The sequence below is a fragment of the Juglans microcarpa x Juglans regia genome, chromosome 3D (genome assembly GCF_004785595.1).
Source record: "Juglans microcarpa x Juglans regia isolate MS1-56 chromosome 3D, Jm3101_v1.0, whole genome shotgun sequence".
NCBI classification, from domain to species: Eukaryota; Viridiplantae; Streptophyta; class Magnoliopsida; order Fagales; family Juglandaceae; genus Juglans; species Juglans microcarpa x Juglans regia.
This window is the reverse complement of record NC_054598.1, coordinates 37552993-37578369: the sequence shown is the minus strand read 5'-3', so window position 1 is coordinate 37578369 and position 25377 is coordinate 37552993. Positions and strand designations below refer to the sequence as shown.

At 37.0% G+C, this 25377-nt stretch overlaps 4 protein-coding genes across 7 annotated transcripts; 3 read left to right on the top strand and 1 right to left on the bottom strand.

Annotated features, from left to right (window-relative positions):
• The first annotated feature begins 250 nt into the window (after nt 1–250).
• Nucleotides 251–4300, top strand: LOC121254109. Of its 2 annotated transcripts, none has more exons than XM_041154072.1 (4): nt 251–490; nt 610–703; nt 2274–2483; nt 3488–4300. In XM_041154072.1, the coding sequence occupies exons 1-4, from the start codon at nt 416–418 to the stop codon at nt 4204–4206; spliced, it is 1098 nt and encodes a 365-aa protein (XP_041010006.1). In that variant the 5' UTR covers nt 251–415; the 3' UTR covers nt 4207–4300. The 2 variants fall into 2 exon arrangements, with proteins under 2 accessions (XP_041010006.1, XP_041010007.1); XM_041154073.1 differs by having other exon boundaries at nt 263–490; nt 3491–4300.
• A 108-nt stretch (nt 4301–4408) lies between these two features.
• LOC121254110 (sec-independent protein translocase protein TATC, chloroplastic) lies at nt 4409–6431 on the bottom strand. The gene is made up of 4 exons (XM_041154074.1): nt 6080–6431; nt 5698–6008; nt 5280–5570; nt 4409–4812 (listed from the first exon to the last, which is right to left on the bottom strand). The coding sequence occupies exons 1-4, from the start codon at nt 6339–6341 to the stop codon at nt 4603–4605; spliced, it is 1074 nt and encodes a 357-aa protein (XP_041010008.1). The 5' UTR covers nt 6342–6431; the 3' UTR covers nt 4409–4602.
• A 191-nt stretch (nt 6432–6622) lies between these two features.
• Nucleotides 6623–12760, top strand: LOC121254108 (origin of replication complex subunit 4). Its single transcript, XM_041154071.1, has 16 exons — nt 6623–6793; nt 7039–7129; nt 7221–7277; nt 8203–8250; nt 9129–9179; nt 9264–9307; nt 9461–9524; nt 9723–9809; nt 10055–10146; nt 10260–10341; nt 10703–10788; nt 10896–11005; nt 11505–11597; nt 11694–11758; nt 11858–12001; nt 12336–12760. Exons 1-16 carry the CDS (start codon nt 6684–6686, stop codon nt 12369–12371), a joined length of 1260 nt encoding a protein of 419 aa, XP_041010005.1. The 5' UTR covers nt 6623–6683; the 3' UTR covers nt 12372–12760.
• An 823-nt stretch (nt 12761–13583) lies between these two features.
• Nucleotides 13584–24734, top strand: LOC121254393 (palmitoyl-acyl carrier protein thioesterase, chloroplastic-like). Of its 3 annotated transcripts, XM_041154412.1 has the most exons (8): nt 13584–13964; nt 19725–19903; nt 20535–21005; nt 21135–21268; nt 23454–23567; nt 23662–23830; nt 23923–23991; nt 24093–24734. In XM_041154412.1, exons 3-8 carry the CDS (start codon nt 20619–20621, stop codon nt 24435–24437), a joined length of 1218 nt encoding a protein of 405 aa, XP_041010346.1. In that variant the 5' UTR covers nt 13584–13964; nt 19725–19903; nt 20535–20618; the 3' UTR covers nt 24438–24734. The 3 variants fall into 3 exon arrangements, with proteins under 3 accessions (XP_041010346.1, XP_041010345.1, XP_041010347.1); XM_041154411.1 differs by lacking the exon at nt 19725–19903; XM_041154413.1 differs by lacking the exons at nt 13584–13964; nt 19725–19903 and adding an exon at nt 16348–16470.
• Nucleotides 24735–25377: the final 643 nt, after the last annotated feature.

The following is a 25377-nucleotide window of genomic DNA, read 5'->3' as shown; positions in this document are numbered from 1 at the left end:
GAAGAAAATATATAAAAATATTTGAAAACATTTGTGTTGCTAAACGGAATCTAAAAGGATCGATTCAAGAGACAACCAAAAGTATAAATATGACTTATGGAAGTTTTCATGAAATTGGAAAAAAAAAATACCACAAAACAATTCGTGGCAAGTTTATTCTCTTTTGATATTTGAATCGCGTTAAAAGGTATATTTTGTAACGAAATCCGGTCGCAACAATGTGAAATACCTGTTACGGCGAATCCATCACTTCGACAACATAACGGCCTAGTGGCGACTATCTGTAATATTACCGAGCCGCTCGGCCATCATAATCCGACGTCGTTCATTGTTCCTAGAAACCCAGAAAACCCTTCCCTCGCTCTCTCTGCGTCTCAAGACTCTCAACACAGCAGCAATTGCTCGACAGAAAGAGATGGGCAAAGCGGAGAAAGAGCGACTGAAGCAAACCCTGAATTTTCACCTCAATACCATACACGAGACCTTCCAGGTTTACTGTTATTCACACCCTTTGCATATATTTGCGTTTCTGTGTTTGTATTGATGATGTTAGATTCGTTGGGTGTATGATGATGATGTGGGTCTGTTTGTCGTGGACTATTTGTGTAGGTGTTGGATCAAAGCCCGGCTTCTTCTCTTGAGAAAGTGAGCTGGGAGGAGGTTATAAAGATAGGCGACCAAGTCTCCAAACAAGCCACGATGGGTATTCTTCTGTCTTCTCATTTACCTCTCCTTGTCCCACAACTTTCTAGTTTCTGCTATCTGCTTCATCAGTGTTTGAGATTACTGTGCTTCCTCGTGATTTTGGTGAACGGGGCCTACCTTACATGTTTTCAAGAATATGGGCTAGGAGTTTCCCAGAAAAAGAACTTATATTTTCAGTTTTCAGCTTGATTGTTTACGATCTGATTCAATATTCATATGCGAAGTTCATGTGCTAGTTGTGAATTAATTCTTCAGCGTGTTTCAGAATGTACCCACAACTGTCTTCTACTTTATTTTTAAGTAATTTTAGGTGTTTATTCATAATGAGTTCAATGTTGATGTGGGATACCGTTTAAGGACCTTTTCATTATTTTTTTTTTTTTTTTTTTTTTACCTACAATAATTGAAAATGCCAAGTTGAAAGTTGGGATTTGTTAAGGAGTAAAAATAAAAAATTATGGTAAATCATCAATGAATTGTTTGTGGTGTGAAGAGTGTAGAGGAAAGCTGTCAACAGATATTTTTGTAACTGTTAAAGGATCATTGAGTCAATTGCAGACAAATACTTTGTTAAGGTTAAAAACGAATTCTGCATTGTTTATTTGGGTGTTAAAAGCTGTTTCTGTGCAAATGAGACATATTGAATTTATCCTTTTTGTTATGTCTCATTTACCTGCCTTTCGGCCAGACTGACACTTTCAAGTTGGTGTATAATAGTTGGTCCCATGATGTCTTAATTCCAACTCGCTGAACTATATCAACTGCGATTCATGTGAAGTAGTAGTTATGTATCAGCTTTGTGAGGAACCTGAAAAAACATCTGGGGGATTTTGGAGAGTAATCTGATAACTTTCTTGCATTAGTTAACTGATACCTTCGAGCTAAGAAGTTTGTAACTTCATACTCATCAAAAAAAAAAAGTTAACTGATACCTTCATCTTGATAAAGATATCAATCAAGGAGCCTTGCACGAATCTTGAAATGATAAAGATATCATTTCAGTAAAGAAATTGAATGAATCTTCCAATACCTATGTCATTAATCAAATGGTTCCTGAAGCAGATTGGTCCTACCTAAAGTAATCAAAAGATCCATGACCATTACTGATCTCAGTATCAAAATATGACAATTTCAAAAGTTTTTGGTTGTCTTGTAGTTTTAATAGATAAATCAATAGCAGAGAGATATTTAGTTGGGAAGTACCGCGGATATAAACTCACTTGACCATCTTGCTATTGTAATAGAATGACATCTAGAATGTTCTTGTTGGTTGTCATTTTTTTTCTTCTTACCTTTAATATGTTTTTTCTTTCGAAACCTCTATTTTCATAAGCAAAATGATGTAGAGGTAAAGCTGTTGAGATAGATCTGACTAGACACCTGCATCCTTTCCAATTATAAAGAGGATATTTCATATCCATCTCTACGAGTTTGTATTCTATATATCCTTTGATAGCGGGAACAATTTCTTGACAAGTCCTTTTATAGAGGGAACGATTGACACCTGATACTGCTACTTTTTTTTCCCATGTGTAATAATGACTCTATTTATTTTGTTCTTTATGCAGCTGGAATGCTTTGGACTGGAGAAATGCCGGATGTAAAAGCACTTGAGGAGAACATGTCAGCATACTTCAATACACTACAAGGTTTCCTTCTGCTTTCCCATGGAAGTATGGTGGGTGCAGGGCATACTCTCTCTTCCAGTATACACGCATCAGTGAAGCAAGTTGTTGATTGCAGTTTTAAATTGTTGATGGAATCTGTCTCTTCATATGGTAATCTCTCTCTCTCTCTCTCTCTCTCAATAAATGCATGTGTGCGCACAAATGGTCCAGTACACCTGGTGGAATGTCTGGACTTAAATCCATCCAGTCTCTGGAGATCATTACATGTCTTTACATTATTGCTGCAGCTATACACACCTTGTTGTTAAGGAATATTAATAGGGAGCAGATCTAGTGTGTGGGCTTACATAGTCGACTTAGAGTGATTGAAATTTGAGACTGGGTGATGATTATGGGTCCTTATAAAAGGAAAAGAATTAAAATCCCAGCTATCGGGAAGCCAATGGGTTCAACCCATGCCATGAAGTTTTAAAAGATTAGAATAACATATAGTTGTGCAGTTAATATACCTTTTAACTTGTTTATTGATTTCATTATTGATAGATATATGTTATGCTTGAGAGTTTAGGCCATCATTATAATTTAAGAGTGTAGCAGCTCCTTTTCTCCCCCTAAGACTGGCCTTTACTCATGTAATTAGAGGCTGTCCTAGATCTAATTAGAAATTCTTGCCTGTAAGAGTGAGGAGGCATAAGAAGAGTCGCGCAACTCATTTTTTTGACTAGTATGCCTCATGTTTGGCTCACAAAGTTGATATCAAACTGTAATATATTATTCTTGGCAGTTGATACTTTTTTTCATGAAAAACAACCAATTGAAGTTTTTTCCTTTCTTAGGCTCGTGTTCTTGTATAGCATATTCAACTCTTGGGCTCCCATTATGCAATACGAGATCCCACAAAAGTAAACTTACAAGCTGATATGGCTTCATATGATACGTTAGATTTACTTTACAATAAAAGTAATTTTACGATCTAACGTACGATATCAAGCTACGTCAGTTTGTGCGTTTTACTTTTGTAAGATCTTTTTGTGGCTAAAACATTTTTCTTATATAATGGGCATGTTATTTTTACCATCATGCTAATAAATGCCCATCCCAGCATATTAATTCATTGTTTTCTTATCTATTTATTTATTTTGGCTGGACACTAGCAGGATCACGCAATAATGTCCAAAAACTCTCAATCCCACAGTTAGTTGGTGCGGTATGGGAAGCTTGCACTGCTCTTAAGAAGACCCCCTCCACAAATATCACAGCAATAGGGAGGGCTATGACACAAGTTGCAGTTTCTCTGAAGGATGTTCTTCGGGAGATGAAGGAGCTCAAGTCCGGTTCCTCTGACCAATCGGATGAAATATATGATGAGGCTTCTAACAAAGCAGATAGTGACCCGCAAGATGATGATGATAACTCATGTGAGGATGATCTAGGCAATGACTTGTTGCCTGGAGAGATGAAAATTGCCCAATCAGCAATTGGAGTTGTGTCTGATACGCTTGCAGTTATCAAGGAACTTATCCGCACGATCACAGGTTTGCTTAAGATGGAAAACCCAAACAACACTGAATTTGTTGATTGTTTGGAGAAATTGTTGAAGCTCTGTCAAGGAATTGGAGCACAGATTGATGAGCTCGGAGCTTGTCTTTACCCACCTCAAGAGGTTCCAGCGATGAAGGCTTCTTTAGAGAAAATCTCGAGCATTATTGATGATTTGCTGGTAGAGCTAGAAAGTGTGAAGGGAACTTCACAAGCTTTTCTTCAGGCATGCGATGGTTTGAGGAATTCACTGAGACTATTCGAATATGAACTAGGTTGCTCTGGTACTTCTGATCTGGAAGCAAAACTGCAGGATGTCACATTGAGCAACTAGGATCCAGATATTTATTCGTACTGTGGTATATTGTAATTACGGATAAACTCTTATTTTTGGAATTTGTAAGGACATTGATGTCTGTTTTGTGCTTTAGAGGGATTATTTGGATAATAATCAAACTCTCTCACACTATTTCTTATTAATATGATTTTTGGGTACTAATCTGTTGCAAAAATCAATCCATTGGGTACCACGTAAATTTAATAACTACTGTATTTCTAATGGAGAACTTTTACAATGATAAGAACAAAACGATTTGAAAATTCGTTTAGGAGATTCATCCTCTGTTCCTCGTCTATATATGACATTATATTTTTGAATATACAGGATCCATGCCACTTAAATGCACGCATGCCATTGAGAGCATGTCGTGTGCTTTCAAGTCGTCGCGGTTCACCTCCCCGTAAGCTTAACAAACCAAGCGCCGCCCAAGTAAAGACCCAGTAGGGGTGCTGCCAGAAGCATTTGAGTAAGAGGGTCAGTCGAGGGTGTAAGCACAGCGGCAGCTACAACTGCACCAACCACTACGTATCTCCAAATTGACAACATTTGATCTCCCGATACTAGACCAACTTGTCCAAGTAGAATTTGTATTACTGGAACCTGCAGAATACGATGAGAATTTAATCCCTCGAATGCAATTTCTAACTCAGTTTTAAATATATGGACTTGTAATGAACTAGGGCAGTGAAGATTTATCATCTATTTGTCCAGTATTTAACTGCAGATCTTCTAAATGAAAGATAAAATTGTATACCAACTTCGCCAAAAATATAGACCTGAGCATCAATTGTTTGCGTTTTTACTATGCATCGTGAGTCAATGAATTGCACTCATTTCACATCTCCAAAAAAGAAAAAGAAAACTCTCATCTCAGATGGTGATTTGAATTTTAAGAGCTTTTCTTTCAGTACAAAGAGAGTCATTCAAATTTCAACCATAATCTCATATTTTCTTTTTATACGTAAACCATAGTCTTATTTCCAGGCCAAGAAGAGAAAAAACTCTTACACAAGGAAAAAGAAAAGAAATAAAATTTAAACAAGTTTCCCACTCTTGAAAACCTTTACCTGGAATGACAAGCCGGTGCTGAACATGAGCACAAGCACAAACTCGAAGTATTGATCAATGGACCATATTGATTCCACAGCCCCTTCCGCATAGCTAACAAAGAAGTTTAGGGCGGCTGGTGTCAGTACCAAGTAGGAGAAGACGATACCAGCATAGAAAAGCACCGAGGAGCCAAATACAATCGGCCCCAGAAACCCTCTCTCTGCTTTAGTCAAACCTGGAAGAACAAAGGCTATAATCTCATACAGAATGATAGGGCTTCCTAACAGAAGGCCACAGTATCCTGATACCTGCAGCACACCATTAGAAGAACGATCACGGTCTTTATAGCAGATTAATTTGTTTCTAAATCAACTAAATTAGGATCAGTACATAACCTAAAATTAAAAACATAGTTAAGTGTATTATTGAACTAACCTTTAGAGTTGTAAAGAAAAATTCACCAGGAGCTAGCTGCAGGAACCGCACACCCTGGGTTTTGACAGGAGCTTCAAGAACAATTATCAGTTCTTTCGAAAACGCAAAGCAACCCAAAATAGCAGCCCCAACTGCCAAAACCGACACGAATATCCTCTGGCGCAACTCTTCCAGATGATCGAATATAGTCATTTCTTTATCATCCGGTAGAAGCTCTTTGCCGGGATAAAGAAACTCGTATAGTGCACCCCGCTCACCATCTTGGTCCAATTTCTCCACAAATATTTCTTCTTTCGAACTATCAGCCACATCTAGATTAAGCAAAATACACAAATCAGATCAATCTCACACGAAATTCATCCTGGGGTTTTTGGGTGCTTACCGGGCCTATCCTCGACGGCGGAGCCAGCACTAACGCCCAAATCTGGCTGCTTATCTCTCAGGCCGTCATCTACGGCAAAGCAGAAGACGTTCGTAAAACTCCCCCGGTGGCGGAGTCGTCTCTGCGAAGCACCGATTTTGAGTCCCAACCTTGCTCTCGTCGAGGTTCTGTCGACCGGTAGAGAAGCTAGGCGCTTGAAGAAACAACAACCTTGGAGCTGCAAATGAGGGACCAGAGCCGTGCTCGTGCTCCCCAATGCCATATCTCTCTCTCTCTCTCTCTCACTCTCTGGCGATTTTGAACGATTGGTTCTTATGGTACACTTGTGTTACGCCGATATTTCTGAATTTTCTGACTGCAGCGCAATTAGCCGGACTTGTAGATTGTTGCTATTTTGGGCCTTTGGTGTATATAGACTAGGCTCCAGCCCATTTTTGAGTCATCACCCGGCTCGATTTTGGTTCCACCCGGAGCCCATGAAATGTCATAAACCGGCCCGCATACCCGGTTGAGCGAGTATATATGCGCTGGCTGCCCTGCGAAATATTTATACTTCCTTTCCCGCCAATTTTATTGTCGTCTGGGTTTCACAGAGTTTTCGACTATGGGAAGAGAGAAGGCGGCGAAGGAAGCTCTAAATCTCCTCCGGGGCAGGCTCTGTGACCCTACGTTCGTATTCAAGCCTCTTTCCGATTCTCCAGAGAGCAACTACAGGTGCGACTCTCTGTCTATTTGATTTTCTTGTCCCTCTGTTTGGATCCCCAGAAAACGTTTTTAAAGAGAGATTAGTTGATTGGAGATATTAAATAATTGTGGCCCAATTGATCATTACGACTTTGGGGAAATTCCTGTCATCAAAATAATTTGTTTAACTAAAAATAATGAAGAACAACACTTGTTTGCAATTTTGCTTGGTTTCCCAAGGTTTTTAAAAAACCGATTCTATTTCCTTTTTGTAGTAAATTGAAGTTCATTATATCGAGTTCGGTCACTGATGCATGCAATAACTCGATCCTGCTTCTCGGTCCCCGTGGTTCTGGGAAAATCGCGGTTGGAGCTTCTCTTTTCTTAAACTCTATTGGAATTTCGCAAGTTGATTTCTTTAATTACCATTTGTATTCTCTCTCTCTCGTGGTGTTAGGTGTTGGAGCTTGTTCTCAAAGACTTGTTGCTGGAATATCCTGATATGATTTCAGTTGTAAGGACTCGACTTTTTATTCTTTTGAATCGGGGCATCTGAAATGATTTTTTTAGATGAACCCATATCTTGTATATTAGTGTCTCTTTAAAGCAATTTTTTTTTTTTTTATTCGTTGAGGTAACTGAGGAAAGGAAATGATAAATTGCATAAAGGTGCTTTAGAATTTCAATGAAGATATATATTTGAGGTGCATTTAGGCAATCCATTGATGGATTTGCCTAAAAAATGTTAATCCACCTTCTCGAATTGGAGCACTCATAAAATGGCATCCATAAATGTACCCGCTAGTAGAAACCTACCACACCGACCCCATTCAAGCTGCTATTTACATCATTTTTTTAGGAAAAAAAACAAATGGTTTAAATTTAAATTTGTGGATGATATTTCCAGTTTGGCAACCAAATGCATCAACAATTTTTTTAACTGGAGCCTCTTGATTTCACTACGATGGTCTGGTGATACACCGTTTCATCTATGTTATGGCTACAATAACCCCCCCCCCCCCCCCCCCCCCCCCCCCCCCAACCAAAGAAAAGAAGACGGAAGACGTCTTGCATTTTATTTGGGATTTTGTAGAATTGGTAATCATTTCCTTGTTTGTGAGTTGCTTTTGTAACATTTTTGAAAAAATCAGTTTTTATGTTGTAGGATATTAATTAGGAATGTTCTACAAACATTTTTCCTCATAAAATAGGTATTATGAGTTCTCTAAATCGGCCTTTGTTTGTAATGTAAAAACTCCATAGCAACTTTCAGTAAAAATTCAGACTCTTGTCTCTCACATCTGTGGTGTCAAATCTCAAGCCTTGTGAATTCAAGTTGCCATTCTGGTTAAGTCAAACCTTTTGTCAAACAAGGAAAAATGTTTGCCACAGATATTCCCAGTGGCAAACATCTTTTCTCATGCAACTATTTTGTGCAGATCAGGTTGAGTGGGCTTTTGCACAGTGATGACAACTGCGCTTTTAAGGTATGATATTCCATAAAATTTCCCTCCTCTACTGCATGCTCTCATATTTAGTTTCAATAACATGGAGTTTCATGTCATATTGCCTAATCACATAATATTATTATACCGTAAATTCATACTGCCAACTAACTAAATATGCTGGTTGAGCTATGAGTCTAAATCACAATACATAAGAAAATGTGATCGTTGATACTTGAGAAGTTGATGAAGAATTTTGAAAACAAGAATCAAATTGTGTGCTACAAAGAAGAAAGACACTGCTCATAGTTCAACTTAAGTGGTAGAACATTGCTGTGACACATGTCGCAATTGTACTACAGATCCATATCTTGCAGCTTAAATTCTTGCGTTGATGTATCAGAGGAAATGATGGACCGAATGTAGCCAGTGCATTGAGATAATAATTTCTGAGTTAGTTGTTTGTCTTGATGGTAGACAAACTGTTTGTACAGAAGTTGTATGGAGTTTTAGGCAGAAGCTAACATGCAAGAGCAATGGTTTGCTCAATATATATGCCATATTTGATAACAAAGCAGACTGGACTGAATCCATGTGGACGATTGCCATTAAGTTGTATGTAGTTTTAGGTGTAAGTTAATGTCTAGAGACTAAAATTCATAGTGTCTAATGCATACAAACAATGATTGATTCCATGTGGATGATTATCTATAATAAGTTAACCCACTGTTTTTATATGCAGACTCACAAAGAAACCATATAACAAAATACATGTACTTGTAAACATTAGAACAGGTGCATATGCATATGCATTGATATGTTACCACTTGTTATCAATGTTTGTATTATAGCATTTGTTTCCATTAGAATTTTTTATAAAATGTTGTGAAATTTATCCCACATGATTGTTTATCTTTCAGGAAATTGCCAGACAGTTATGTGTAGAGCATGACCTGTTGTTCTCAAAAATGGTAACATGCATAATTTATTTGAGGTCAGTTGATGCACTTACAACTAATACTTCTGATTTCCTGATCTTGATGTGGTTATTTTAGGCATCTTTTGATGATAACTCCCAGTTTATGATAGCCATGTTAAGGTGAGTAAAAGTTTTCTTGAAGTGGCTCTTGTTTAGTGATTAAATATAAACTTGCGACGATAACTCCCAGTTTATGATAGCCATGTTAAGGTGAGTATAAAACTTTAAAGTGGCTCTTGTTTGATGATTTTAATATGTGATTCTGGCCTATAGGGAGTGTGGATTAGCGCATAAGACAATTATTTTTGTCCTGGATGAGTTTGACCTGTTTGCTCAGGTAAGATTCCACCATCTTGTACCAATTCCTTTCTCAGTACTGATGCTTTGGGATTTGACCTTCATATTTGTTTTTTTCGTCTTCTGTTTGACTGAACCAATGATCAGCTGTATAAAATCCCATGCAAAATTTGTGTTTGCTCTGTTTGAATTCTCTCATTATGACACTTGAACTTTCACTTTTTGTTGTTCTTTTTAGGGAAAACAACGAGTACTTTATAGTCTGCTAGATGCAATGCAATCAATAACATCACAAGCTGTTGTCATTGGTGTGAGTTGCCGACTGGTATGGTGCTTTGGAGTTTTCTTCCTGTCTTGTTTGTTATCTTCAGGTTTATTCACACGATGAATTTTTAAATTAGGAAGTCATGGGAACCCTTCTTGTCTTGGGACCCTAATGATTTAGTGGTAAAATGATTTTGAAATTTTGTCTATTGTGGTTATATGCAAACTGCATATAAATGTTTTGGTGCAAAAAGACGTCTGCAGACTGCATTGGAGCTTTGAATAATTAGGCAATTTTGCTTGCAGGATGCTGATCAGCTTTTGGAAAAGAGAGTAAGATCTCGTTTTTCACATAGAAAGCTAATGTTTCTTCCTCCCTCTAAGGAAGACTTGCAGAGGTAAGTAAGCTTATTGCTTGAATCAGAGATGCCACCATGGTTCTGCTCAAATATGAAGAATTATAAGTGTAATAAATGCTTTTGTCTTGATTTTCTATGTTCTGGCTATGCAGATTATTGGGGCATATTTTATCATTACCACTAGACTCGACCCTTCCACGTGACTATGCTGTTGAATTTAATGCTAAACTTCAAGTATCCTTTCAATGATATAACAATATGGAAATTTAATTTAGTATAAGCGTTTTTCATTTACGCCACAAAATATGACTAGGTGTGTTTAAAATCATCTTCTCAAGGGTTTTATAAGGTTGTTGGGATGTTTAATATAATATCTTCTTTTTGAGACGTGGAGATGTATGTTAGTTATAAGAGGTTCAATTCCCTCTAATCACCGTTCTTATGCTACTTTTTAGGTAAATATCATTTTGATGGAAGTTCAAAATAATTTTAGACAGATTAGTTGTTCATGTCTTGCCAATGAAGCTGATGGCAAATTTTATCTCGAAAGATCTGTTTTCTCATATCTGGTTAAGAAATCCTTGACATTTTATAGAATATGTTAGCAGATGAGAAATTCAAACAAACTATTTATACATATATGAATTCCGATGCTACTGTCAACCACTTGCTGAGGTTTCTGTAAGTTTTTCATTTATCTAGAAACAAAGGATGTCTACTAATTTTAATTTTACATATGAGCATGTATCGTTCTGGGCCAAACTTACTTCTGATAGACCATGAACTAGATTCCGTGCTGTTTCTTATATGGATTTGGGATCTGGGTTCCTAGCACTTGAGAATTTCAAAACTGCACTTCCAAATATCCAAAGGCAGCCAAAGCTGGAATGTATAACAGGTTGGAAGATTTAAGTACTTTTTCTTTGATAATCATGTACTGCTTGCATGGTATTCATAAATCTCTATCCCCCCCCTATCTAGCAGTTCTACTACATAATACTAAAATACTTTTTTGAGCATTTCCTTTTGGATTCCCTTCAGTTCTTGGAGTCTTCTCCACTACATGGTTTATGCACACTATTTGTATTAACTCCTGTTTTACTGCTTTGCAAATTTTATTTAGTTACTGCTTAAATAAATGAAGTTACTATGGGTGTTAGATCTTCCTGAGGCAGGATATTTAAATCCTTCTTGCGATTAAATGCAAGTTTAGCATATCAATCCATGTATGTGCAAGAATTATTGAGGAAGTCTTCAAATAATTCCCTGGCTGGCATGTATTTTTCTACGATGATATGTTTGAATAGATCCCTGTTTATGCATGCCAAGCAATGATCTAACCCTCGCTTCCAGCTTAAATTAATGATTTTTGATGCACGAACTACCTGTTCAAGCAGATTGCTCAATTTTGGAACTTTATATCCTGGTATGCATGAAGAGGTTGGAAGTTAAAGAGCAAAATTTATACAACTTCAACTCTGTAATGACAGGTAAACTTCTGAGAGGCACACAAACATTTGTTGTCACTCCATTACCATTGCATCACCAAGTTTGTCCATTACTTACATGTTTGTCCTACTCGGCAGAGTACAAAAGCATACATGATACATTCCAGACATCTGATTATTATGCCCGGAATGTGTGCTTAAGGGTATGAATCTCTCTGCGGATTGTGCATGAAGAATTTTATGTTTTTCCCTCCCTATGTCTCCTGTAATAACTTTGATGTGATTTGCTCTGACTTCTGCAGGCATTTGAGCACCTTCAACAACGTGAATTAATCTGTTTTACAGACAACAGAGGGCATAACCAATCTGTGGAATTTCGTCCAGTGAAGCTTTTAATCTCATCGTATGAACTACAACAGGGGCTGAAATCATATCGTTCCTGTCCCGTAAGTTGCTAGATGAAAATGTGTGTTTTTGCATACGTCCCTCAATGAGATATCATGTGCAAGTCAGCAAGTGCATCATTTTAGAGTTACGCTAAGTACACGCCTGGTGTGTGTAAGTCCCCCATATAGACCATTTGAAATAAAGTGAGACCCAGAATAGCCTTGATGAAAATTGTTTGAACCTCGCTAAAACATGTTTATTCGCCGTTTTACCCATTTCTTTTAAAACTTTGCTTATGGTCACGAATTATCGGTATAACTTCTGCAGTCCTTGCATTTTACTGATAACTGAGAAATTCAGCAATCGGAGGCATTATTTTGCTTATCTTGGCAGGTCATTCTTCTGAAGTTAATGGATCGAGAAGCTTAATATATATCGTTGGCTACTTGATCACTGCCTGTGTGATGATGACTAAAGAGAATGTGGATCCTACTCGGAGCTCCATTGCGAAATGCGTTGTGCGTTGAGAATGTGGATTCTACTTGGGGATCACAGGGACTCTTCTGCTGACCAAGATGCACAGACATTTTCCCTGAACTCTATGCCAATGTAATTACTGCTACTATATGCGAATTAAATTTTCATACTTTTTCCCGTCCACGATGTTTCTAACTTGCATGGCCTGCCTAGTGCCTGCCCGGCCCACCTTCTGTTTTCCTTTTCCCATCTTTCTCCCTTTTGTAGTCTAATTTCATTATTTTAATTTATGTATTGAAAAATTTATTTGTAAGACTATTTATTGATAAACTACATAGAAGGATGTCATTTGAGTTACCATAAAAATAGTTGAGTATTTTTTTTTTTGTTTTTTAATATACTCCATACGTTCATTTTGAAAATTGAGAGTTATATCAATCAAGCTACATGTCTTTGGTGTGTATTGAGTCTTTTATTACTTGAGAATAAATGATGTATTTATATACAAACTTCTTTCTACCTCTATTAATGTTGCCAACGCTTTGTTGTTGTGTTTGGTGAGGGCTGCCTTAATGCGATATTTATTCCACCACTCGTGAACTTGTCTGATGAAAGGGTGCAGTTCTTGCTACGTACGTCCCAACCTTTCTTTTCCTTTCTATGCTCACGTGCATTTGTTATATATACCACATAATGTGAGATGCATGAAATTAGGTGGTGGTCTTTGCATTAATTATCCAACTTATTCCATCAAAATAGTATTCATGAAAAGTTTAAACCTAAAGTCATGGGAGTCAAGTGGCATATTAACAGAAGTTTTTGCATAATATAAGCTCTTAAGTTCTTACTCCAATAAAATGTTATATATTACACTTTAATCTCACAATTATTTTATTTATTTCATAATTATTAAAAACAAATATCACATCTAATATAATATATGTGTGGTGTATGCCACATATATATATATAATAAAATCATCTAATAAAAAGATTATCTAATAGTAATAAATGTGTTATATTTATACAGTAGAATGAAAGCGAGATAATAGTATGGTGTAAATAATTTTTCAGTTTTGATAAATTTAAAAAAGAAATAATAATAATAAGATTGGATATCCTTAAAACATTAAAGTTTAATTATTTAACAGCTCATTGCTTCAAACCCGACCCAAACCGAAATCCTGGGCTTGAGTCCAGAATGCATGGCTGCTTGCCTGCTTCTACAACCTCTCCTAATTCTCAGTCTCCATGGGAGAAGTGGAGAATAAGCGTTTATATGCGGCAGGGCGCTGAAATCCCAAAATAAAGCTCCGCCGTCACCGACTAGTGACAACATTCCATGGCTCACTGTCAAATCCCAAAAGCCGCAACTGCATATCTCTAAAGTCTAACGCTCTCTTTCCATCTCTCTCTCTATTTCTCTCTCTCTCTCTGCACTTACACGCATGTGTAGCTTCTCTACTCAATGACCCTCTGCGTGCGAGCTTCTAAAGCTTTAGCCTCTACCACTATCTCCACTGCTTGGCACCCATTTGCTCTTAAGGTACGCCTCCTCTTGCCCTTATTTTCTTCCTTTCATGACTGCCCCGCTTGCTCCAGCATAGCTACGAACTCTGAAACCCATTACAGAGACCTTATTTTTTGTACCTTTGAAGAAAATCCCTGGTCCTTTTGTAACAATAAGTGGGTCTCTTATCAATTCCGACCTGTGCTTATTGATCCCGAGTTGTTTATCCGCGTCCTTAATTCGATTCAGATTAGACCCAGAATTGCTTTGCGGTTCTTCCGATGGGCTGAGTGCCAACCGGACTTTCAGCGGTCTGAGTTTGCGTTTTGCGTGATTCTCGAAATCCTTGTCAAGAATAATTTGATGAGGCCGGCGTATTGGGTGGTGGAGAGGGTAATTAGTGTAAAAATGGAGGGAATTGTGGATGTCTTGGTCGATGGGTATGTTGTTCCCAAGGTTTCAGTTATGCTTCTCGATCTTTTGTTATGGGTGTATACAAAAAAATCGATGATCGAGCGATGCTTGTTCGTTTTTAATAAGATGATAAGAAATGGGTTGTTACCTGATGTGAAAATTTGTAATAGGATGCTTAGGATATTTAGGGATAGAAATCTTGTAACTAAAGCTAGAGAGGTTTATAGAATGATGGATGAGTGCGGGATTAAGCCAACGATTGTTACTTATAACACTTTGTTGGATGCATATTGCAAGGAAGGGGAAGTGCAGCAAGCTCTCGAGCTTTTATCTGAGATGCAAAGAAGGGGGTGTTTTCCTAACGATGTAACGTATAATGTGTTGATCAATGGGTTGTCAAAGAAAGGGGAGTTGGAGCAGGCCAAGGGGCTGATTGGGGAGATGTTGAAGTCGGGATTGGAAGTTTCAGCATACACTTATAACCCATTAATTCATGGGTATTGCAACAAAGGATTGCTTGTTGAGGCAACAGGTCTTGAGGAAGAGATGATAATTAGAAGAGCTAGCCCTACTGTGGCAACTTATAATACGTTAATGTATGGCCTTTGCAAGTTGGGAAGAATGGCTGATGCTAGACATTGGTTTTCTGACATGTTAAATAAGACTGTGATGCCAGATGTAGTTTCATATAACACTCTAATATACGGGTATTGCAGGTTGGGGAACATTCAGGAAGCTTTTCTATTGTTTGGGGAGTTACAATATAGGAATCTTGTTCCTACTGTTGTTACCTATAATACTCTTATAGATGGCCTTTGTAGGTTGGGGACTTGGATGTTGCTCTGCAGCTCAAAAAGGAAATGATCAACCGAGGGATTTCTGCTGATGTTTTTACTTATACGATTCTAGTAAATGGGTCTTGCAAGAGAGGAAATTTGTCACTGGCTAAGGAATTCTTTGATGAAATGTTGCAAGAAGGGTTGGAGCCAGATCGCTTTGCATACACAACTCGGATAGTGGGTGAACTGAATCTTGGTGACACATACAGGGCATTCAGATTGCAAGAAGAGATGCAAGCTAGGAATATTCCATCTGATTTGATCGCATACAACGTTTTTGTAAATGGGCCATGTAAGTTGGGCAATTTAGAAGAAGCAACTAACTTGATGCAGAAAATGGTTCGTGATGGTCTTGTTCCTGATCATGTTACATTTACTAGCATCATTCATGCTCATCTGGAAAATGGACATCTTAGGAAAGCCAAAGAGGTATTCTATGAGATGCTGAGCAAGGGCTTAAACCCTTCAGTTGTGACTTACACAATATTGATTCATGCGCATGCCAAGAAGGGGAGGCTAGAACTGGCATTGATGTATTTTTTGGAGATGCAAGAGAAGGGTGTTTTTCCAAATGTCATCACCTACAATGCTCTCATAAATGGTCTTGGCAAAGTTAGGAGAATGGATCAGGCATACAAATTTTTTGTGGAGATGGAAGAAAAAGGAATACTTCCAAATAAGTACACATACACTATTTTAATCAACGAAAACTGCAACATGGGTAATTGGCAGGAAGCTTTGAGATTGTATGCACAGATGCTAGATAGAAAATTTCAGCCTGATTCTTGTACATAGTGCACTTCTAAAACATCTAGACGAAGACTACAGATTGCATGCAGTTCAGTACCTTGAGAGCTTAATTCTAGGTAGCAAAAAAACTTCTGAGGTAAGGACTTGATATATCCATTATGGCATTCTGGTTAACTCTAGTGATTGGTGAGAGAGTACCATATCTTTACTCAGGTGGATTTGTGCCATCCAAATGAAAGTCGTCACGGCAACCATAAGGTAATTATCCCATGGTTGATACTTTTAGTAAGAATTAATTCCTTCAAAGTTCAGTTTTATCTAGGATATTTTTCATATCTTGTTGTATTCTTGTGGGCCTTGATTGGTTTGCAGGAGGGAGCAGCTGATGGGTGAATTTTGTAATTTGAAAAGCCCAAAGTCAAATATTTCATTTTTCATCTGTTGCTAGTTGTAACTGAGCAACGCCTTAACCATTCCTTGGATGAGAATCCCTGATTGTATAGCAGAGGCCTAATTTTGCTTCAAAGAGTCAACAACAGGTATACAGAGAAAATTCACACTGTATCAGGTTGTTTCAAAATCAAATTTGCCATAATAAATATCTGACAAGATTTTTTATTTATTCGTTCTTTTAATGCATTTAGAGGAGGAATGGGGTATTGCCCTCTACCTGAGCGATTGTAATTTATGTTCTTTGCAGTCCTGGAAAAGGATTTTGATGTATTGTACATTGTTTTCTCCAGAGTTGCAATTAATTACTGTAGTGAAAATAGTTTACTTTTTGATCAGTGGTCCCATGGCAACTTCTACTTCCGTAGATAAAAACCTTTTGAGAGAAAAAGCATCCCCTGTGGTGAGATTATAGGAAAAAGAAGGTAATCTTCTTTGTATAATAGTTTTATGTAATAAACCAAGTTCTAGAGTTGAAGGTTCTACTTATTGTTTTGCACTCATAATTTGGTATACAAGTTTTAATAGTTAAATACACCAACTATTTCCACACTACAGTATGGTCCTGTCTTTTTCTTTTTCCCTCTCTTTTTTCAGAACTTCCTCAGTTTCTATTCAGAATAACTTTAATCCTTTATTTACGTATTTCAAGAATGAGAAGAAAAATGAAGGTATCTGTTGTGGTGGATGGTCTCCAACATTTTTGGTAAAAAGGGTATGCCCTTGTCGATTTGTTTTATTAGAGATGTCTCCTCTTAATATGCATATATGAAAACAAAATCTTCTTAAAAACAAATAAGGATATCTCAATTTCCTTGTTCTATGATAGTGCACAAAGTATGTGTGCAGAATTGTATCATGCATAGGCATTGCTCTTGTATGTGTCCTGCATACTTGGGCTCTTGCCTATTCTTATGATCAATTAACTTTTTTTTACGGATAAAAAAAAAAGTATGTGTGCAGAATCGTTGAAATAATGAAAAAATTATTAAACTTTACCCTGCTTAGACAAACAAGAAGGTTAATGTACAAATAAGCTAACCAATGTTCCTTTGTTTGCCAAAGAAGACAGGGAAGCAAGAAAAGTAAAAGCTTGAATACTGCTACTACTTGGAGTTGTAAGGACTAGTATTAAATGCAGCTTCACTAGGAAGGGATGATTATATTGGCTAGGGTTACTAAGGCTGCGTTTGGATGTTGAGCTAAGCTCAGTTGAGTTGAGTTCTTTATGAATAGTAGTGAGTTGAGTAGTAGAGTGAGTTATGTGGGGCCCATCTAAACTGAGTTTAAAGTGTGTTTGGATGTTAAGATGAGTTTAGTACTTTTTATGAAAAATTGAAAAAGGTTGTGGGTCCCATGTATAAAGATGTTTTAAGTTGAAAAAGGTTGTGGATCCCACGTGTAAGAAGGTTTTTAGTTGGGATGAGTTTAGTAATTTGAGAGTTGGGTGTTTGGATGTTAGATTCAGTTTAAAACTAGACTGAACTCAGCTGAGTTTGAGAACCAAATGCAGCCTAAGTTTTTGTCACATAGACTTCATATGGTGACGTAAAAGAGTGTCATCTACTGTAGGGAACACCTTCAGTGGAAGCAGATGAGTCTATGATGCAATTTTTTTCCATCTCTTTAGAATCAAGCCTTTAACTTAAGTTTCTCCTGTATGTTTTCTGTTAGCTGGATATTTTAAGGTTTTATTTTCATGTACCATGTGCTTGGATTCTTTTTTTCCCCCCTAAGCCCATGTATTTGGATTCAAGCTTTGAATAGTGGATTCTGAATGTGTGGTGGAATTGCATTTGCACTTGCATCAGACTGTATTTCTCTGCATGATTATTAGGTACCTCTTCAAATTTGCATGCATAGGGCCCCTCAATAATCCAATTGGTGAGGTAGCAGTTGGTATATTGTTTCATTTTATTGTTGTTTCGGTTACTTGTAAAAAAAAAAAATTATTGTAGTTTGGGTGTTAGATTGCTGCCCAAGGTTTACCACCTTTGTATGGATGATTTGATAGCAGTCATTTATTTGAAGTCACTTGATATTCCAAGAAGTGGCTTTCCAACTAAAGATAACCTGGGTAAATAGTGGGTTGATTCATGTAAAAATGACAGATGAATACATTCATGTAAGGATTTTTGTAACGAGGGTATTTACGTAATGTCCAAAAGACTCTCTCTCTCTCTTTCTCCCCTAGACAGCATTGTTTCAAGCCTAACTAGGATGAGGCTCCAATCAGAGCTTAATCTGTTCTGCAGTATTGAGGCTGAAGCTCAATACCTTTTCCATTAAATGTAGGTTTGTGTCAAAATTTGACCTGTTTTGTCACTAGAATTGTACCACTGATAGATGCATGTTCTGAAATGAGCAAGACTTATAGCACCGCATGTCACCTGTTTTGTGTTGGTTGCTTTGTTAGTGTGAATCAACAGCAATCCTTCCTGCATCTCCCTTTTACTAAGAATTGGCTGCTCTCTCCCAGAGAACAATCAGTTCGATTTTAGTACAACTCATTTAACGTCTTCCAATGCAAATTTCATAGGAGTTGTTTTGTTAATTTTATGTTCTTGTGTTTTTGGTTCTCTCGTCTGGTTGGCGTTTAGAAACAAGGGGCAATTGCTTGTAAACATCAGAATATATTGATCAGGTTCATGAATGAAGAACCATTGGAGGTTCTGATGCTGAAAGCTTATATTCTGAAGATATTGCTCGAATCTACTTTCTTTTAACTTTTAAGTCTAGTCTAACATTTATTTCTCCATTTTTATTTATTTATTTATGTGACTCATGTATGTGCTCTGATTCTAATTCACAAAAGCAGTCATAGACTCATAATGTTTAGTAGAGAATAGAAAGTTAAATATTGTCATACGGTTCTGTTGTCAAGGAATTTGTATTTTGTTGCTTTCTCCGTGAATTTGTATGGTATAGGAAAGCGCACAGTTCTGACCATAACAACAAAGATTTCCAGAATAATATTAAGAGAAGAAAGAAACGTGAAAGAACTTTGTGACTATGGAGGTAGTCTAAGTCTAGTAATAGTATATACCAAAGTGCATAGTGCCATTTCATCACTGTGAATCACAATGTTTTTACTTTGACTTAGAAACTATCGACACATGTTTAGGTCATGGGATCAAGTTTAGTTTAGTCCCATCCCCCCCGAAAAAAGAAGAAAAAGCTAAAAGGTATATTATAGATTACAAAGTGCTGCTTGTCTTGCTGTGTCTCCTAAGGTATCTCATTCTATTCTCTTTTCTGTCTTCACAGTGTATGACTTGAGTTTTACTTGTTTGTCTCTTTTCATAGTGTGGGCATGCCTAATTTCCTGATCCTTTGTGCCCAGATTGTCTGCTCTCTATCAAGAATTCCTTCAACCTGACAAAGCTACGTTATAAATAAACAAGTGGCCTTGAACATCTATAGAATCATAGATTTGGAGACAATTCAAGGGGATATGTTATTCCTCCAGAGAGCGCACTACGTACTACGCACTCAGCAGGCATATGGAAATCCCATGTCTTAGTACTACTTGTCATATAAGCATCTTCAAGAGACCTGAACTCCTTAATGATATTCATGTACATTTACATATAGCTAGCTAACATATTATCATAGCAGAGCTGGCTGTATCATTGCAGAACGAGTCATACTTTGAAGGTGTATCATTACAAAAAGAGTAATAATTTGAAAGTTAAGAGAGTTATAAAATTATGCAGTGATTTATAAAAATACAGTGCAATTTCCTCTAGTTTAGTCAAAGAACAATTCCATTTATTGTCCGACGGTTTATTGGGGATCGAACGGCATGGTAAAGAGGTTTTGCGGTTTTGGATGTTTCCTTGGAATTGGACCGTTCGAAAAACCCAAGCAAAGTTCTAGGAACATACAAACGGAGGCGATTTTTAGCGAGCGATGTTCCTTGCGCCTATTTTCCAATAGAGAACCAATAAAAAACAATTCCTCCTTTTGCATTTCACAGGGAGGAAAATGCCAAAAAGAAACTAAACCCTTCTCCCAACTTGGGCTGTCGATCACTCCTAAGGTTTCTTCACCAAAGATTTTTTGTAGCATTACACAAGGCACCCTTTTCCATAAGTTCAGCTTTGTGACAAAATTCCCTCAATTTTTGCTCTAAACTTTTTCCTTTTGACAGATCCGCCCCCCTGCTGTCTACAAAACCATTTCATACCCCATTTCTCAGTTCCAAGCTCCTCCCATTTACAACAACAGGAAAGCAATGGCTCTTTTCTCGTCATATCCAGCTTCCTGTCCCATAATAAGATGCTCTTCCAATAGAGATAGTCACGAACCAAACAGGCAAAAGCTGAACAACATCAGAATTATTGGTACGTCCTCTGCTAAAGCTGCTGTTGATCATATTCTGAGCCACACGGCTGGAGTCGCAAACACATTCAATTCAATCACTTCTGTTCCGGAAAATGGGTACATCCCACAAGAAGAGATTCGCCAAGATATTCCGACGAGGAAGAAATTGGTGGATCCTCATCGTCAAGGTCTGATCACTCAAGGAGGTGTTGGGTACAGGCAGACTGTTGTCATTAGGTCCTATGAAGTTGGTCCTGATAAAACTGCTACTCTTGAGAGCATCTTGAATCTTCTTCAGGTGAAGAAAACCAAAACCAATTTGTTTGAGTTAATCCATTTCAAGTGCACATGCACATGCACATGCACATAGGCATGAAAGGAGCTCAGACCTTAATAAATAAATAAATGCCTTTACCAATTAATGCAGGAAGCAGCACTAAATCATGTATGGATGTCTGGTCTTCTGAGCAATGGATTTGGTGCCACACACGGAATGGTAAAGAATAATCTCATATGGGTTGTCTCGAGGATGCAGGTTCAGGTGGATCACTACCCAATCTGGTTAGTCCTATCTATCATCTTCCTCTTAACCTTTAAGTGGCTCCACTCTGTATTTTTCTTCCGCCTCGTGAGTCGTAGCCCTCTGCAATCTATAAACTTACTGACAACGACGTTTTCTCTAAATTTTTAATTTTTAAATCATTAAATTCATTTTAATTCAAAATTTTTTTATATTTGAACTCATAATTTTTTTCAACTCAACACCTCTTTACCTACAGGATCCACAATTTTTTTTAATTTTTCATAAATACATTTAGTATACGTTTGGATCTTTAACTCTTCTCAATTCTTCTCAATTCATCATTACAACTTTTTTAAATTCCAACACAAAATATAAAAACAAATTAATTTTTTCAAATTTCAAAATAATAATAATATTAAAAAATAATATTTTAATAATATTTTATTATCTCAACTCAACTCAAGTTAGTTCAACATCTAAATGCATCCTTAAACTCATTTTAACATTCAAACACATTTAAATTCATCTTACGTCAATTTACCATCTTAACTTACTACTATTCATAAAGAATTCAACTTATCTTAACTCAACTCACCTTAGACAAGTTCCAAACTAATCCTAAAATTTTCAAAATTTTTATAATTTTAATTTTAAGTATAACTCAAACATTTTTTAATTTTTTATCTAATTATTATTTAATCATTATTGAAACACAAAAATTAATATAATTCTTACAAACTTCAAATCAAAAAATAATATTAAAAATTAAATTCAAAAATTTTTTAATCTTATAATATTTTCTTCAACTTTTTCTCACTCTTTTATCAAAACTCAATAAAATATCCTCATTCAAATCATTGCATTATTATTTACAAAATTCTAAAATACTTCAAATGTCCAACATCTCCGGAAAAGGCTGTCCAAAGGATTTCTTTGTATTTTTTTTTCAACGGCCAAAAATGAATGAACTTAATAAAAGATACAATTCAAGGGTGATAGTTCAATTTTGCAATAATGTGGTTGGATGACTCTCTTTTTTTTGCAGTGGTTACAACAAAGAGAAATGTTATACATCAGTCACTATTAACTCTTATACTCCAAACTTACAGTATTTTTTTTATAGAGTGTAGGATATGAGATAGTGATTAGTGACTGATGAGAAGAATTTTTCTTCTACAAAACAAGAAAATCGTCTCCGTCTGCTGGGTCCCAAAAGACTAGAGACACTGATGTTTAAATTAGTTTTTTTTCTTAATAAAGAAAGTTAAGAACTTTAAGAGAGTAAGAACCCATTTTTTCCATCCTTTGTTTTTTCTCTTCTAAAGGAATGACCTTTTTTCAGAACTGATAGATGCTTGCCATGTATCAATTTTGGATTAGATCCTCTAATTCCTTGAAAATGGTGCTCGGTCGCCATTATCTAAGGAGTGGTTTTTATGCGGTTATTTATAATGTAGTGAGGTCTTTAAGCAGGACCACAACAAAAGAGTTAAAAGAGGATCTCAACCAGTACTCCAAAACAAATGATTACACTTCCAAAACAAACAAGAAATAGAACATAACTCGCTCGGGAAAAAGGTTGTCTCGAAAACGATTCATCGGGAGCATGAAGAAGGACCTAAAAGCAATAAGATATGCACAAGAACTATCTATATTGGGACAGTTGATAAGAATCTTCTCTCCTGCATTCATGGATGAGAGAACACGCAACTGTATTTCTCGACAATAGGAGAGCAATAGGAGGAGCATGGAGCTCTGACAAAAAAGGACAGGATAGATTTTGCAATGGCAGTTAGTGGAGATGGATGCCGGAAGGCTTTCGGCTAGGCATGTGGGAGGTTGACGACGATGTATTGGCATAGATCTAAGCTCCAGAGTCTTTGAAATACCAAACAAAATACCAACAAAATTAAGAGAAAACGGTATAAATTAAAACATGCATAGGTCGTCAAAGGGTTGAAACAACCCAGAACTCGTTGGAAAGGGATCATGACAAGTAGGGGTCTCATGCGTCTTATGAAGAGACATCATGTGGACGCTGGTGAAGAGCACTACAGTTGATATCTTTGATGTGTTTAATGGAGTTTTCTACTTCCTGTCTTTGAGGAACCAAAGTTGTTTTTGAGCTGCATGAAAGAGATCGGGATTTTCAATCTGAACTTAAATCAATTAGTTACCTACTTTAAAAGCAGGCTTTAATCCCCACCACTTCTCTGCATGCAGGGGAGAGATAATGGAAATTGACACATGGGTTGGAGCATCAGGAAAAAACGGAATGCGGCGAGATTGGCTAGTCCGAAGTCAAGTCACAGGCCTTGTTTTTGCACGTGCCACCAGGTATTATTTCTTAAAATATCTTTGATTCCTGGACTCAACTAAACTAAAATCCCTCTCTCCCATATATCAATGCTTACACTAGAACATGAAACAGCACCTGGGTGATGATGAACCAGCAAACAAGGCGCCTCTCAAAAATGCCTGAAGAGGTGAGGGCTGAAATATCACCCTGGTTCATAGAGAAGCAAGCAATCCATGAAGATTCTCCCGAGAAAATCATTAAGTTGGACAGTAAAGCAAGATATATGAACTCCAACTTGAAGGTAAAAAAGACAGCACAGCTTCAATGCTTCATTCTGCTTATTACACAGCTAAATGAAGCACAAGCTGACTAACTTAAATTTCCATTTGGCAGCCCAAGAGAAGTGATTTGGACATGAATCACCATGTAAACAATGTGAAATATGTAAGATGGATGCTTGAGGTAAAACACAAATCTGCAGTCAATCTTTGCCTGTTTTCTTCCACCCATTGTTAAACTTTAGAGTCACTTCATTTCCTTTTCAATTCTTCTTTCTCCCACAGACCATCCCAGATGAGATTTTGGAGTCTCACCAACTATCCAGCATCATTCTTGAATACAGAAAGGAATGTGGGAGCTCAGACAAAGTTCAGTCGCTTTGCCATCCTGACGATGATGGAGTTCTGAAAGATGGATTGAAACAAACCAATGACATTAATCTACCCAATGGATTTTCTCTTGCATCAGAAATCCTCGAAAATAATGGACTTCTGCACTCCTTTAAGAAAGAACCATTAAGGTATACACATCTCCTGCAAACTCAAGGTGAGCGTGGAAGTGAAGAGATTGTTAGAGGCAGAACCGCATGGAAGAAAAAGATGTCTACCCTGCCTTTCTCCTCTTCGTAAAAACAAATAAGCCATCTTAGAGGGTTCTAGAAGCAGTAAATTCAGACCTCTCAGAGGAGAAAAAAGAGGTTTGTCAAGGAAAAATCGGATTACCCCCGTCCCCTGTCCCAGAAATTTCTATATATGCATGAATGTGTTGATTCACCGAAGCAGGATGAAGATCCTAATAATCTTGCCCAAGGTGTGATGCAGAGTACTTCAGTGTACCGCATCAGTTACCTACAATCCCAGATCCAACTGGGTGAGTAGGTGATTTTAAGTTGTGTGGTGATGATTGTAAAGGAAAAGAACAAGAAGATGAATATATAAATTAGAGAAATACTCTCTAGTTACAAGGTGATTACATAAAAAACTAACATCACAAACTGACGTGACTTGATGCGCGCATCCGCTTTGGAAACATTATTTGGCAACAATAAATTGCGTTATCAGAAAATGAAAATAGAAAAGCAAAATGTTATTTATTTATTTTTTTTAAATTGCCATCCTTCTCACTTGCTTCATAACACATTTTTAAGCGACTGAGGATTACAAGATCTTAAACGAAGAGTATCGCTATTCAATAGAAAATATCCATGGATTCCCTATCTGCTTACTGCCTCCATGTAATCCAGAAAATACTAGTTTTCTGGAGTTCTTTTGTTCATATATCCCATAAAAAAGATAAGAAAGCTCGAATCAGACCATTTTCAGCTGGCTTCAATCCCAGCCATTCAACAGAAACACTTGAGTGAAACACCTTATGAAAATGATTTATTTGATGAGCCTAAGCGATTTGGTGTACCAAACCGTGTATTGACACTGACATAGCTTATTTTATTGAGAAGACAAACAAAAAATTTGAGAGAAGAAAATGTCTCCTGTCTCATGAAAATCATTTCCGACTTCAATTCACACCGTTTCATTAAATAGATGCCTTATATGTCAGCATTGGTGCGCA